The sequence below is a fragment of the Ambystoma mexicanum genome, chromosome 1p (genome assembly GCF_040938575.1).
Source record: "Ambystoma mexicanum isolate Mex_15411 chromosome 1p, UKY_AmexF1_1, whole genome shotgun sequence".
NCBI classification, from domain to species: Eukaryota; Metazoa; Chordata; class Amphibia; order Caudata; family Ambystomatidae; genus Ambystoma; species Ambystoma mexicanum.
This window is the reverse complement of record NC_090921.1, coordinates 693,074,332-693,090,969: the sequence shown is the minus strand read 5'-3', so window position 1 is coordinate 693,090,969 and position 16,638 is coordinate 693,074,332. Positions and strand designations below refer to the sequence as shown.

The following is a 16,638-nucleotide window of genomic DNA, read 5'->3' as shown; positions in this document are numbered from 1 at the left end:
GAAGCCGACACGTGTTTTGACCCAACGGGGGTCTTTTTCACACAAAAAAATAAAAAGTATTTTATACAAGCGCCGCACACGTTCAGTAACAATCAATGTGCAGTGTTTGTGAGCAGAGCAGTCTTGTTGGTTCAATTGTTTTTGTGACATGTGAGTGAGCATGTTGAATTGTTTACGCTTTGTTGGCATATGGATATATGCATGTTTAATACAGGTTGCAAGTATGGTTATGGTGACATAAGGTGCAACAAGTCGTCCGGGGTTGCCATATGAGTGGTTACAATTATCGTGACATGATTTCTTAAAAATAGATGTGTAGCAAGGTATATAGTTCAAATTGGTAGTTGGCACTAGGGAAAAGAAGAGAAGGAGAGAGTGGTTTTAGGAAATGTGCTTTGGCCTGACCGGATGTAATTCAGAACTTTCAGGTTGCTTACCGTGTGTGAATTTGCGTGGAGCCCTTTAGTAAGGCTCTGGTTGTTTAACTTGCGGGTAAGCATGTATAATCTGTGGTTAGGAGACCGTGGGGAAGCATATTCAGTGTTGGGAGGGGGGTAGGGATTAAAGCCAACAACCAGGTAATAGCTGGCTGACTCAATTGGATAGGAGATTGCTAGGTTGCAAATTGTCATTTCTTGGACAAAGGTAAAATCCTGTGGCGAGGAGTTGTATAAAACTGTGAGCTTAGGTAGCTACGAGCAGAGGCGTGCTGGCCTAGACAACGTTGCATGGTATTCACGAGTTGCAGCAGGCTGGTATGGGTAGGCGGGGCCCAGTCTGTTAAGTGGCGTGCTCACATGCTGGGCGTAAACCAGGGTGAATATTGGGAGGAACTGCCTTCTATAATTTAGGAGCAAGAACGGGTTCGGGGTGGAAAGAACAGAATCGCAAAGGGCCAGCGAGGCTTGGGATAAGCGAGGAGATGTAGATGCTGAAAGCGAAGAGAGTGGGAATTGGTGTTCACTGGAAGTGTAGTTGACTGTTACACTTTTTGTTGATGCCAATGGATATGTATATTAGCTGCTTCCTCACTAGAAGTAGTTCCTGCTCACTGGGTGTTTTCTTATACCCAGGTACTACTTTTATGCTTGTAACATGTTGATTTTGATACCTGACTCCCGAAGAGCATTGGGCTCGATGGCGCCCTCTCCCTTCTGAGCTTTAGGCTGGATGGTGCTGGCCTCGGCAGTAGACTGAATTTTGTGGGTCTCCTGGACAGATCAGGTGCCCTCCCCCCAACTCCAGTTTAGTTAGTGCAGATCCCAGATTACCACGTAGTCCCCAATTACATGTTTTCAGTAAGGTGGCTTTTGAGCTTCATCAAGCCCGCGTTCCGTCTCCCCAGAAATATTCAATCTTGCCTTGCCAACAGTGGATACGTCTGTAGTTTAACCGCAGAGAGAGGCGCCAACATTGATTTAAGATACTTATTATATAGATTTACTTCTAAGTGCTGTCCATCTCAACAAGGTTACCAAGTCATATGATCACGATTACTTACAAGACTCGTGAATAATGCAAATAAATCAAATAACCACAGCAGCTGGAGACAGTATTAGCAAGCGAAAGGCTAGTGGCAATGTGTAAAGGTCCTTGGAAACAGCTTTGATATGCTAGTGAAAGAGAATGGACAGTGCGAGTTGGAAGGGGGTAACACATTTCATAGTTTGCGGTGCTGAGAGCAAACCGTCTTGAAGAAGCAGCATTGGGAGAGGTGGGCTTGTTGACCTGTCTCTGCCACTCCGTTTGGGTAATATAGGTCAAAAGCACCTAAGCATCATGAGGGAAAAATAAATCTTTTTAAGCATCACTCTGATCGCTGTTTACTTGAATCATTGAGGCATGCCTTATTCTTTTGAAAATGCCGAATCTTGCAATTGATGTTTGTGTCCATATTCTGTCATTAAAAGACCTTTTACAGTGTTTTTTATTTTATTTATTTTTTACTCTTTTTTTTTTTTTTTTTTTTCCAGGGTTGTTTGTGAAAAATGTCTTTGGAGAGGTGAAGGAGAATGAAGTGTCTCTTGCCATGGACATCACTGGCAGCCTAGTACTGCAAAAACTGCTGGCTTTGGCGCAACCGCTCCAGCTGGGGCAGTTCCTATCTGCCCTCAGCAAGGACTTCTTCTCCATCTGCTGCCACCGCAGTGGGGCTCACATTGTTCAGACCACCCTGCTGCAGTTCCCAAGGCTGCAAGCGCTGAGTCACCTACCCGAAGAAAATGCTGAGGAAGAGGATGAAGAGGCAGTTACCAATACATTGGAGGACCTGATTCTGATGCTTTGCACTGACGTGAAGGGCAGGTTTCTGGAGTATACTCAGAACACCCATGGCAGTTTTGTGGTGCGCACACTGTTCCAGGTCCTGGGCGGGACACTTCTCAACCAGGAGAAATCAAGGAGGGGACCACCTGGGGCCACAATCTCCAGTAAGTGGTTTATGCATGTATTTGACCTGTGAGTCATGGCTTCTTTTGCGCTCTGGTGTTAGTTGACACATTTCTACAAAACATCTGAGATGAAATAAATGTATGATTTTATATACATCAATCATGGATGCACATTTCAAGTTGCAAGCTTTTAGCCAGGCATAAAAAGACACTTTCCCTTTCGATTATCCACATACATACAGCACATAATTTCATTTCTTATTTGCCAAGATTCAGTTTGAACTAGCTTATAGAGTGAAAATGTTAAGGCCTGCTTCAATCACATTTTAACACTAATTAGAGCAACATAGAATAAAATGATTACTTGGAAGACAGTTAATTGATTTGTACTCTGACTTGTAAACAAGTGGTCAGAATAGTTAATAGATATGGGTAGGTGGCGCCGGCGAGATGGCCACTTTTACCATCTGCTCCTTGCTGCCTGGAGACACTGGGTGGCCGAGGCAGGAATTCATTAGGGTGGTGGGTGTCTTTTTCAGTGGTGTCGGAGAGCTGAGATCACATTGAGGGTGTCAATTCTCCAGTCTGAGTTGCTTTTGCTTGTGGCGAATCCTCTTGCCAGAGCAGAGTAGTGTAGCCACAGCAATGTTTCACCTCTGAGATGTCAGCCGCAGCATAGAAAACCAAGGGGGAGTGAACCCATAGACTTGGGCCCTTTAAAATGAGGTAGCAATACTTGGAGATGGATGGGGATGCAGAATTTACTCAAACATCAATAATCAAAACCGACTCGGGAAGTTGGCAAAACTTTGTTCTGTTTTATTTGCAATTATCTAAAACTGGGGGTTACAACGGACATCATCCGCCGTTCGCTCAAGCTCTCAATTCATATCAGAAAAAACCTAACTTTTATAGTCAAAATTTGTCATCATTGACGTCACACTACGTGGCAAACTCCAAAAACCTACTTTGGGATGTGATCGGCTTACAGGGAACATCTAAGTATGCGTTCCATACTAACAGGGGTAGTGATTGGGTCTCTAACATCGTGTGGACAACTAAGCCCTCCTCTAGTAGAAGTCCTCTTCATTGTCATGAAATACATGATTAATTGGTTACACAAACTCTAGGGCTCCTTGATACGTGGCCAACAATTGGTTGCATGCTTGTATCCTTCTGGAATATTCCACACGCTAGCAGCACGCAGGCTACCAACCGAGGCTCATGGAGGGTTGGCGTGGTCATGCGTCCCCACCAAATCAGCCCAACCACTATCATCACTCTTGTGGATTTCCATTCAATTAAGGCTTTGAACTTTGCCTTGCAGAAGCTCTCTGTGCCTGAGAATAAAAGGGAGTGTGGCATGTTTTTATCTTCTGGTTTCGGTGTAGCTCGACCCAATGTCTATTTTTCATCAGACCATGTGACTGGAGACCACGTTTTCGAGCTCTTTGCTGCATATAATACTATTAAATGATGAACTCTTGACCCCTTCAGTGTTTTTCCATTTCACCTCAAACAGAAGTTTTTCTTTCTCACTTTCAGTGTAACTACTTGATAGACAACCAGGCTCATGGTGGCCTCGACTCTTGGTGCTGGGCCAGCCAAGCCTTTCTTGAATTTCTCCTTCGCCATTAGGTGTTTTCCAACTGTGCCTCACTAAAAACCCTTAGCAATCACAGGGTTTCAAGCCTTGCTAAAGTGCATCGTGAAACATCCAGGTTCTGTACATTCCTATGTATATACATTGGGGCATCGCCGCAAACTATTCACTACGTAGCCAGCTTTAAGATTACTTTGTCTACTTGCGTTACTGCATCTGTACAAGTATAAAATGACTTTGCATTTTCTTCAGCATTTCTTTGCATGAGAATCTTCACCTCGAGCCCGAAATATTGCTCATCTTCAACACCTCCTCTTCACGTCTTATAGAATGTTTGTTCTTTCCTCTTGCGTATCTTTTCAGGGTGTGTCAGTTCTACTTCGTATGACGTCATCAGTCTTCTTTCCCACTCATTTTCACACTTCTTCCTGGACTCAGTGCAGAAGAACATAATTTCTTCGTGAATGCATATAGGGTTTTTCCAATGGATACCTTGTTTCAAGAATTCTTTGCGGTACAGGTATTCTCACTGGAACTGCATGTGTTGCAATTTCTGGGTTCCCAACATATAGGCAACATGGGGGTAGAGCTTCTGGTAGGGACACTTGGCTTTCTTTTACACTCTTCCCCTCTGGGCTATACTTCGACCACTCTCTCATCAATCTTCACATCTAGACATCCTTGTCTGAAGAAGTGCTTCTTCAGAACCCATATCTTTGACTCCTTGCAGGCATCCCGCCAATTTCCCATGTTCATCAACACTCCAGGTCATAAGCATGTATTGTCCATTGGGACTGCAGTAGATCCACCTCCTCACGTACTTCTTGTGGTTCTTCGGTTAAAGGAACTTCGTTCCCTCAGGTGCATGAATACTGGCCTTCAGGTAGTCTCTGATTTCTTCATCTTTGAACCCAGATTCATCATCAATTACAATCTTCATTCTTACTGCTTTATTCACAGTCTTCTTGCATTGTGTAATTATTATCCCGATCACACAGAATCCAAACATTATCATCACCAACAAGGAGCTTGAAAATTTTCGCCAGCCATTGTGGAACCCATGAGAAGATTGACCCGAACCAACTGTCATCAGCAATATCTTCCACTTCATCTTCCATCTTGACGTGTAGGTTTGTCAGCATCGTTATGGCCTCCGTCAAGGTGCCATTCTCATCATCGTGAGTAGGCATGAACGTGCAACATGATTCTCCTATTTTGTCACAATACCGCCATCCATAGCTGTAATCATATTCAAGACATATCTATTCTGGAGATAATTTGTCGTATGGCTTGCTGCTTCTCCTTGATAGCATTGAATCCCTTTATGGTGATGTTGATTGTCTGCAGAAGCTCCCATCTTGTTATCTGTAACCATTTGGCATTCGTCATCACCTGGATCCTGGGCATAAAGATTGTCGTGAAGATTGCTGAAGTATGACTGAACAATCGGTGCTCATATGGAATGACATCAAAAGCTTCTATCGATTTGGCTGAGAAATAATGTTCTCCATTCGATTCAAGATTCAAGCAGATCTCTTCCTCAGGTGAGCATCTGCTTTTGGAAACTCGCCAATGTTCAAGTCACTCTTTGGAATCACCAACGCTGGAACATGAATGATCACTATAGAACATAGTCCTCCCCAATCTCTGGGCACCTTCATTTAAGCTCTGGATCCACAGGCCCTGTAGTGATCCATTATCACCACTGTCCCATCTTTCATTCATGGTGCATCAAAGTTTCGTCCGCAGTGTTGTTTTTCTCTAACTTTTCCTGTGCCATTGTTTCTAAAGCATAGCTCGGCACTAGCCAAAGGCACTATCTGTAGTTGACCTGCTCTGTCTTTGACCCACTCCGAAGCTTCCCAAGACTCGGCCAGAGAGGTTTACATCTATTTTCCACTCGCTCAATAACTGGCTTGTGATGACCAGTTACTGCCACCATGCCTTCTTCCCAGCCATCTGGAGAAAGTGCTGTTCCCCAGATTCGCATCTGGCCTCTTTCCTTGCAACTTTGAACTTTGTCACCAGTCTTCCCCTGACAGTTAAGTTTCCTGTTTATCTCCCATCTGATTCCAGCTCCTTTCATGCCTGGTTCTTCATATCTTCTCACATGATTACTGTTGTGTGCTCTTTCCTTTGTCTTCAAATCTTGGACATAATCCTCTTCATCCGGGGATGTCCATTCTGTCACCCATACCAAGTATCCCGTTTGACCCTGGAACTGACCTCTTGTTTGGCAGAGTGAAGGCAATGAGCTGTTTGAACATCTATTTCAATAGCTATGAATATCTTAGACCTACCCATAGCATAAGGCAGGAGTGTACATACATAGCAATCCTCCTCATAGGTTCTCTGTCCCACCTCTTTCATGTGTAGATACCACATGTTGTTCCCCAAATGTGCTGTACTGTCTAAATAATCATTTAATTCATAATCATCCTCCCTTGCACTTTTTAGGCCTTTGTTTCTGTTTTTCTCTAAGAATCTGAATCTGGCGCTCATTGAGAATATCTAAGAGTCCTTCCTACAAAGTCGTAGAAATAGGTGCCTTCACATGAGCTACTGGAACAATCGCATATGGCCTCGGCCTTCTGACAATATCTTGTTCTGTCACAGTAACTGACGTGTGAAGGATCGGAGGGACTCTCTTTTGCCTGGGACCAACGAAATACACAGTGTGAATCAATAAAATCAGAAAAACAATGATGAATGCTAAACATGCATACATTATGCTCCACCATCGATGACTCTCCATACGTAGTTGACCTTCCTCACTTTCTGGAACTGCTATATGCTCACTGGACCACATGATTGCCTGTAACTACTTTTAAGGAAGGAAAAACTTGTTTTATTCAGGCAATCTCGTTGCATGCTCCGGTAGCTGTCGTATTTGCTCTATGATCTCCACAAGTAATCAGCCGATTGCTGGACGATTTATAGGATCTTGCATAAACACAAACGTGTCGTTGTCTCGCCAAACAAGATAAGGATGAACTTGGAGCAAATAATAAAAGATCATAGCAAGTAGTTTGTGGGCATCATCGTTAGATAGGACCATTTGTGCGCTCGAAAAGATCTTCAGGTAATTGTCTTATCTGTTCTAAAAGTGCTGCCAATAGTTGTCTAATTGCCGGGCCATTATTAGGATCCTGGATAAAAGCACGTATATCAGTGCTCCGCCCAACAAGAGCAGGGTAAGCTCCGGGTATAAATATGAAGACAGCAAGAAGTAGTCTGTGTACGTCAACATCAGTTAATACCATGGGCACCTCCAAAGAGAAATTCAGTGAGAAATGAGTCGGGGGAACTGCTCCCTCTTTCAGTCGTCGAACAAAAAGTCCAGATCTGGCATGTTTTTATTTACTTCCGCACTCCACAGTCCAGCGTCCGCAAACCCCCGTGGCTGAACAACAGTAGCCTTTTCACTCCTTGCTATAGCAGGCTACAAAGAGTGTTTCAGGGGAGCCACAGTCCAAATGTACACTTTTATCTGTCTACTGGATAGTCTTTGCGTCCTTCTTCCTCGTCATCGATCTAGTCTGCACATGCTGAACCTCTTCTCCTTGACTTGCTTCCGAAAGGGTTGGAGGTATGTCGGCCTCTCCAGTGTAGACTTTCACATCTCCTTGGTGTATCTAAATCCGTCTCCCTTGGATCTTGACTGCTGATGGAGTAAAATCCTCTACAATGAAAGGGCTGCTGAAACTGGGCTTGTGCCACTTTCTTGGGAAATTCCTTATTAAAATCTTCTCTCCAGCAAAGAGTTTTGGTAAACATAGTCCTTCAGGTCCGGTTTCTGTATGGTGTTCATCTGTGTACTGAGACAGACACCCCATGCGCTTGACTTGATCTGAAATGATAGAGAAACTAGCTGTCATACATGTTAAGTACGCACGTAGCTCATCGCCTAACAATTCTGCAGTTGTCTGGGCATCATTTCTAGTCCTCGATGGAGGAGTCGGAGGCGGTCTCATTCGCCTTCCTGTAACTAATTAGTGGGGTGTGAGGTGGTGGTCAGAGCCGGGCTGATTTCCTAATGCATATAATGCAAGGGGCAGGCAATACAGCCATCCCTTTTTCAGTGTCACTTTCAGCTTAGCTATTCTTTCTTTGAGCACACCGTTGAGTCTCTCACATATTCCGTTTGCTTGAAAACGTATGTTTCATGCCAAGCAATAAGCTAATCTGCTCCAATACCTCATTCACAAAATAGGGGCCATTATCTGATCTCAGCACCTCCCATAATCCCCATCTAGGAAATACTTCTTGGACTAAAAACTTTGCAGCGCAAGTGGCATCAGGGTGTGTGCATGGACCATCTTTTATCCACCTTGAGAAGGGGCACACTACCACGATCATATACCTATATCCATTACAGACCTGCAGCATATCCACATAATCGATATGTAAATGCTGAAAGGACCATTTAGTCGAGGAATTACTCCTCTGGTGGCAGTGTGTGCCCAGCAGCAACGTGTTCTAATGGGTTCGGTACGAACCAGTCCGCTGAGATGGTTGATGTGAGGCTCTCCCTAGTGACGTGCGCCGGGTAGTGTAGCTGTTCTAATGCTACAGGCATCACCGGTTTACCAGTGCTCTCTTGTTGCCACAGTGCTTCATAAGGGAATAAAGAACCCCTCCTCTGCGTCCACAGTTCTTTTCTTCCTGTGGGGCTCCACCTTGAACTTCATTAATTACGTTCTTGATAAGTGGTTAAAGCTTTCATTCACAACCATTATCCCAACCATTTTCTCTTTCACATCAGGAGTATCAATACTCATTACATCAGGTGAATGTGCAACTCTTTGTCTCTTCGTCTGCTGCTTGGTTTCTGCGTGAGATAAAGTCAGTTCTCTTAGTATGTGCTGCACATTGAACTATGGCTTAGGCTACTGGGAATTGTAGTGCTTTAATAAGCCTGTCCAATAATGCAGCGTGTTGCAATGTATTGTCGTCTGTTTGCTGGTAGCCCCTCCTTTTCCAACGTGCTAGCCCTGCGTGCACGGTTGACGTCACGTAGGCAGAGTCACTGTACACTGTTACTTCCTGGTTTGCGTGTTCACGAGCATGACAATAAGCGCCACCAATTCTGCAGCCTGTACTGAAAAATGAGACCGTACTCTTGCACTTGCTACCACTTCAAATTCCCCATTGGCTCTGTGTTTTACCACAGCTGAGCCTGTATGCCTTTCTCCATTAGTTTGATCGATCTTTGAAAAACCCTCAATAAAGAGAATCTCCCCAGCTGCTAGAGCATTTTCCTTCACTCTCGGGATCTCGTCATAAAACTCCTCATAGTTTGAGCAACCTTGCACTTGCTCATCCTCTGCCAGTGGTTCGGCTACAAACATTGAAGGATTCACCATTTTACACCTGACTATTTTTATTGCTTAATTCGATATGACCACCTCATAAGCAGAAGCTCTTTGAGACGTTAGTGTACTCTTAGGTTGCTCCAAAACAGCAAATGAAGTATGCTCAACAAATAAAGTCATGGAACACCCCATCGCTTTGCTTACAGATTTCTCGATGGCATACGCCGCTGCTGGCAAAGATTGTTCATTACTGGGTCCAAAATCCCACTGTAATATGCTAGGGGCTTGTACCCCAATGTAGTTCTCTGTGTGAGCACTGCTGTCACGACTGTTCCATTTGTGTGTGAAAATAAAAATAACTCCTCAGAATAATGGGAATTCCTAAAACTCGAGCTGTACAAATTGCCTTTTTTAGTTCATCAAACCCCTCCTCCATTTCCTCAGTCCATTCAATTGTTTCCTGATTCATCTGTGCTTTCTTCAGGGCCTGTAAAAAAGGTTCTTGTGTATGAGCTATAATCAAATACCCATGCTCTGACATAACTACACAGTTTTTCCTTCATGCGAGATTAACTGTCCTATGTGCAAGTCCTGACAATACTGCAATTTCTCTTCATCCACTTTATATCATTTGTCTGCTAAAATAATCATTAGGTGAATCGAGTCTCGTCTACACTTATCTTCTAATGTGCTGTGGACCAAAATATCATTTATGTATTGCAACACTTGGTAAATCAATATTTGTTAGATCCATCTGCAGAACCCTACTGAAAATTGATGGTGACTCACAGTACCACTGAGGCAAACGTGTGCTTTTCATCTTAATCTGATGAAATGTAAATGACGTGAGATAGTGGGAATCTTTCTGCAACAGGATTGAGATTTCAAGTCCATCATCGTGAAATATCGCGCCTCAACAGGGATACTACATAGTATCGTTGCAGGATTCGGAACTAGAGGAAAATCAGCCTCTACAATCTGGTTAATCAGCCTCATGTCCCAATTAAACGCCATGACCCACCCTTTCTTTTATTTATAGGATACACTGCGGTATTACATGGTGACTCTGAAGTCATTAAGATGCCTTGTTCCATCGTGGCTGGATGATATAGTCTTGAAAATACCTTTTGTCTGCCTCTCGAGACATGGGATACTGTCTTGCTCGAGGTAAAATTGCTCCTGGTTTCAACTTAATTTTAACTCTTCCCCCCCCCCCACTCCTTTCAATAGGCCTATGTTGGCACTTTCTCCATATCTTCATCCAAAAATGCGTGACTCTTCCGTACTATCATCATTTTCTGTGGGACCTCTCATCTTTCTGTCCTGTTCCAATATGTGATGCCCATTTCGAACACTTCTTCATCCTCAGACATCCTTCCCCAATAGCAATTCCTGTTCTCCATGGCCTGCCCTTATCCCAGCCTTCGAGCATAGCTAAATCTCCTCATATTACAGCTGAAACTAGTTCTAGAGGAGTGATTTCCCCCCCCCTCTCTTTGTCCCTAGGTATCTGTGGCCTGAACAGAAATTCATCAGGTATTCTCATAATCTTGCCCACTAAACCAGGTAACCAGGTTGACAAAATGCGGTCCCCATTTTGAAAAACTTCTGGCTCTAACGGCGCTCCTTGCCTGGCTATTTGCCATTTAAATGCCATAATGAATTTGCCAACGTTTAAATAGTGTATTCCTGGCGTTGAGCACACTATGCCTTCATCAGTAAAGGAAATTGTCATGTTTAGCTTCGTCATTAAATCTCGGCCCAGTATATTAACTGGTGTCTGCCTTGAATACAACAATGGGACAGACCTGTCACATTCTCCTGTAGAGGTTGGCAATTTCTCAGTAAAAGGAACTCTACTTGTAGCTCCAGAGAACCCTTGAGCATTCATGGCATTTTCTGATAACGAAAATGTTCCCTCTCGTATACATGAGCAAGTTGCCCCAGTGTCTACTAACAAAGAAAATGATTTTCCTCCTATGGTAACATCAACCCTTGGTTCCTCCTGAGGATTTGGCATCACTGATAGTACTGAACACATCAAGACACTATGTCAGCTGTCTTATTGTGGGAACATATTTATTCCCGTACTTGTTAAAGGATTCACACCCTCGATGGTGACACCCCCTACTCTAGGTGTCAATAACTGTCCTGTGTTTGCGCTCTGCTGCATCTGCATCAGTGTGTACTGTGACTATCCTTGCAGTGGATTCAATGGTGCTTGCTGTGGTTGCAAAGCCAGTTGTGTTTGCGGTGCTTGTGATTGATACACTGTCGGATCTTGGGCGACTACTTTGTGGGCTATATGCTGGAGTATAAGCTGCCCCCCCTCTTGAGAATTGCCCATTCTGCAGATAACCCTTGACTCCCACATGTTCACGCAATATGACCTGTCATTCCACATGTCCAACATTAGGAGGGAATCTCCTAATCTGCTCTTGCTGCATTCCTTGATTACCACCTTGCATATTCTGAAAGCCACCTCGGTTATTCTGAAAGTTTCCCTGATTATTCTGAAAGCCTTCTCTTCAACGGAAGCCTTCCCTGCCTCTCAGCATAAATCCATTCCCTCCTTGATCTGACTGCCGTTGGTTATTCACATGTGGCATACCTGCTGTCTGTTGTGATCCCAACCCTTCTCCGCTGGTCAACATTGCCCCTTCTATAGCATATTTCGACAGCTTCTTCTGTACTAGTTAAGCTACTCTAGCTTCCTAGCATCTTCTCTCTTTCGATTTTTCTCTTGCAACAGTCGACAATGGTGCACCATGGTCGGCTGTATTTCTGCCCATGGCTTTGCCTCCATACCTACCAGGACCTGTTCTGGCAATCCCTGACATAAAATATGATAAAATACAGGTATTGGATTTCCCCCAAGGCTCTTGACTTTCCAAAGACCATTGCTCCTGAAAATTCTGAATGTAAGCAAGCAGATCTTCGCCTTCTTGAATCTTGCGTGCCATTATTGCACCCATATCTGATGTATCAGGATATTGTACTTTAATCGATTTCCAGACTGCCGCTCTACATTATTAAACGGCGCTCCATCATGCGCTGTGTTCTGTGCTGTGACACCTGCATATCCTGCTTTCGTTCAAATGTTATCAGCCCTTTTCCCAATAATAGCTGCTAGTAGACACATAATGTCCCCTAAAGCCAACATGTTTCCTCCTGTCATTTATTTTCAATTCATAAATTAATTTCCCAGTGCCCGAAGTCAAACTCGGGAGCTTACACCTTAGATTGTCCTTATCTATCTGGGGCCACGGGATATACTGCGGTCTGGCCCTTCCTTTTTCTAACAGGGGAAATTGTGAAATTCCAAAATCGCAATCGGCTTCCATTGTCTGCCTATCCATAGTGGCGGCAATGGTTCCTGATCGCCTTCTTCCTGGTAATTACCTTAGTCTGTTCACATATGGTGGCGATTCCCCCCTCTCGCTAAGAGGTCACCTTTTAGGTCGCTCTGGACGCGCCATGTTCTCTGGCGTCCTTTCTTTAGGCAGGTCCAAATCTGACCATCTCGCTTCCTTGTCTGTCTGAAAGCATCACTCGGGACCGCATGCATTAGCTCCCTCCTCCCAACGGAACGTTTCCCTGTCTTTGGCTGACATATCCTGTCCCCAACTTGTATGGCTGTCCTCTTTCTCGTCCCTGTTTAACATCAGCCTGTCCAGAGACAAAGCTCTGTGCTCGAGACTAAGCAGGCTTCCCTCCTTGACTCGTGTCTGGGCAATTTCTTCAAATCGACCATCTTTCCCTTTTTATTTTTCATTTCACTTTTTGTCCTCATCTTTTGATAGGTTTTTTCGATTCTGTCTCCAATGTTTCCTATCTCCTAATACTCCTCTATATTTACTCTAGAGGGTCCTGGCATAGGTTCTCGTGATGGGAGGAACTCCTCTGTCTTCCCATGCTACTACTGGATTTGGTTCTATTAGCTCTTTGAATTCTCTTCGTTTCTTTGCTTCCTCCCTAACCCTTTCCTCTTTTCGCTTCTCTCATTAGCCCTACACACCTTGTCATCTCTGCGTCTTTGTATTCTGTTATCTCTTGATTTCTGCTCTTCCTCTTCTTTTCTTTTCTAGACCTTACCCTTCGGTCCGTTCAGCTGGCTGTAGAAACCGGGAGGGGAATTCTGTGAAAGAGCGACCAGTCCCAGCTGTCTCGTTGTGTCTTGCAAGATCTTGTTTTGGCCTCTATCCGTAGGAAGCCTCACGGTCCTCCAGCTAAATGGTGGAGGATATCCGATATTTCCGAGACCCTTACAAGCCTATTGGGTCGACGGATCTTGAACCATCCTTCCTCTGCTACCATGTGAACCCATAGACTTGGGCCCTTTAAGACGAGGTAGCAATACTTAGAGATGGATGAGGATGCAGAATTTACTCAAACCTCAATAATAAAAACAGACTCAGGAATTTGTCAAAACTTTGTTCTGTTTTATTTGCAATTATCTAAAACGGGGAGGTTACAACGGACATCATCCGTTGTTCGCTCGAGGTCTCAATCCATTTCAGAAAAAAACTAATTTATAGTCAAAATGTGTCATCATTGACGTCACACTACGTCGCAAACTACAAAAACCTACTTGGGGATGTGATAAGCTTACAGGGAACATCTAAATTTACGTTACATACTAACGGGGGTAGTGATTGGGTCTATAACATCAGTATTCGTCATAAAATACACAGCGATTCATTGGTTACACAATCTGTAGGGCTCTTTGATACGTGGCCCTCTACAATTGGTTGGCATGCTTGTACCTTTCTGGACTATTCCACGTGCTAGCAGCACGCAGGCTACCAACCCAGGTGCACGGAGGGTCAGCGTGGTCATGCCTCCCCACCTAATTAGCCCAACATCCATCATCCCTCTTGCGGTTTGCCATTCAATTAAGGCTTTGATCTTTGCCTTGCAGAAGTTCTCTGTGCCTGAGAATAAAAGGTAGTGTGGCATGGTCTTATCTTCTGGTTTTGGTGTAGCTCGACCCAATGTCTATTTTCATCAGACCATGTGACTGGAGACCACATTTTCGAGCTCTTTACTGCATATAATACTATTAAATTATGAACTCTTGACTCCTTCAGTATTTTTCCATTTCACCTCAAACAGAAGTTTGTTTCTGTCTCACGTTCAGTGTAACTACTTGATATACAATCGGGCTCACAGTGGCCTAGACGCTTAATGCTGGGCCAGCCAAGCCTTTCTTGAATTTCTCCTTCAGCATTAGCTGTTTTCCAACTGCGCCACACTATAAAAACCCTTTCCAATCACGGGGTTTCAAGCCTTGTTAAAGTGCATCGTGGAACATCCAGGTTCTGTACATTCCTATGTTTGTACATTGGCGCATCGCCGCAAACTATTCACTACGTAGCCAGCCTTAGGATCACTTTTTCTACTTGTGTTACTGCATCTGTACAAGTGTAAAATTACTTTGCATTTTCTTCAGAGTTTCTTTGCATGAGCATCTTCATCTTGAGCCTGGAATGTTGTTCATCTTCAACACCTCCTCATCAGATATTATAGAATGTTTGTTTTTTCCTCTTGCGTATCTTTTCAGGGTGCGTCAGTTCTACTTGGCGTGACATCACCAGTCTGCTTTCTCACTCATTCTCACATTTCTTCCTGGACTCCGTCCAGAAGAACATAATTTCTTCGTGAATGCATGTAGGGTTTTCTCAATGGATACCTTGTTTCAAGAATTCTTTGCAGTACAGGTATTCTCACTGGAACTGCACGTGTTGCAATTTCTAGTTCCCAAAATATAGGCAACATGGGGGCAGAGCTTCTGGTAGGAACATTTGGCTCCTCCTCTACAGGACAATGAATGTCCCCACTTTGCCACCACTGCGTGGGTGGTGAGAGGAAATTGTGAGTGAAGATGGCACCACCACTTATGATATGTTATGTTAGCGGTACTTGTATAGCGCACCATCACCAACGGAATTGGTCCCCAGGTGCTCTGGCGGATCTGTAAACGGGAAGGGTGGGTAGGGTTAGTCGGGAGGAGGGGAGAAGGAGAGTGGGAGAAGTGGTGTGCTGTTGGCAGCTTCAGCTCGGTATACACAGAGTGCTGGGCTTTGGTGCTAGTATCGGATCGGATGAAGGCCTCGAGTGCTATGGGTGAAGTTTGTGTTGTTTATGCGGTATTGTAAAGTGCGTGTGGATTGCTGGGAGAGAGATGGTTGTGTGGTTTGTGTGGGTTTAAGTATGCAGAAGATTGAGGGTTGGGTTAGTGGGGTCTGTATCCTGGTTCAGGTACTTATGATTCCGTTAGAGTTGTAAACCTGTGGATTCAGATGTTGTTGGTTCTTCGAGGGCCGACTTGTTTTGGTGGTGATGCGCTGATCCACCTGTATCCTATTGAGTATAGTTTGGATTGGTGGGTGCGTCTGAACCTAATCTTCAGGTGTGGGACTGGGTGGGTGATATTTGTTCTCAGGTGATCTAGTGTGACCCTGGTCGGTTAAGGCTTTGAATGGTTCAGGGTCGGGTTCGTGTTGCAGTGTTGTCCTTCTGTCCTGACCGGTTCTTTGATTTTCGTGGGGCTAGCATACTTGGGATTATTGTTTAGTTGTAGTTTTGTGCGGTGGGGCATTGTGCTTTCTGCTTTGTATTGGTGGCCAGTGTGTAGTGATGAAACATTCTGTTTCTCACCCATTGTAATGGGGCTCGTGATGCAGTGCTTCCTTTCTCTCTCTATGTTTTGTTGTTATGACTGTTGGGTAAGGTCATAGTTAAGGTCATGGTCCTTTTGATGATTCGTTCTAGTCTTTCTGTCTTAGTTTGCTATGTTTACTGTCTTTGGTCGTATTGCGACTGTATCCCATTTAGTCCTTTAGTATATCTTGGGATATTTACCTCAGTTTTTCCCACTGATAGATCGGTGTGTATCGTGGTCACTCTACGCTCATTGATGTTTTTAGTTGTGTCGGTGCCCCTGTGGCTAGTCTTTTTAATTATGATGTGAAGAGCCAGGTTTTGAGTAGTTGCCTGAATAATAGGTGGTTTCTTGTGTTGCGTATGTACTTCGGAAGGTCGTTCCAGGTTTTCGAGGCTTGGTGAGAGAGGAGGATCCTCCAAGTTTTCTTTTGTTGTAGGGCTTCGGTTTCAAGCGGATGTCCATGCTTGATCTGAGCGTTCTTGTTGGTTGATGTAGGCGCAGTTTGTCTGTTAGGAACTCGGCGCCTTCGTTGTTTACTGCTCTGTGCGTAATGCACATTGTTTTGAATTTTATTTGTTGTTTTATTGATAGCCAATGTAGTGTTTTCAGCGCTGGTGCGGTGTGTTCACTTCGGGGTAGTTTCAGAAGTCGTCTGGCTGCCGA

At 44.2% G+C, this 16,638-nt stretch overlaps 1 protein-coding gene across 4 annotated transcripts in view; it reads left to right on the top strand.

Moving 5' to 3' along the window:
- The window catches only part of NOP9 (NOP9 nucleolar protein), a 466,866-nt gene that overhangs the window by 16,928 nt on the left and 433,300 nt on the right, over positions 1-16,638 (top strand). For all 4 annotated transcript variants that reach the window (XM_069649902.1, XM_069649900.1, XM_069649887.1 and 1 more), the window contains exon 3: positions 1,974-2,429. In XM_069649902.1, the coding sequence (XP_069506003.1) occupies positions 1,974-2,429 (456 nt within the window). The remainder of the gene's footprint in view (positions 1-1,973; positions 2,430-16,638) is intronic.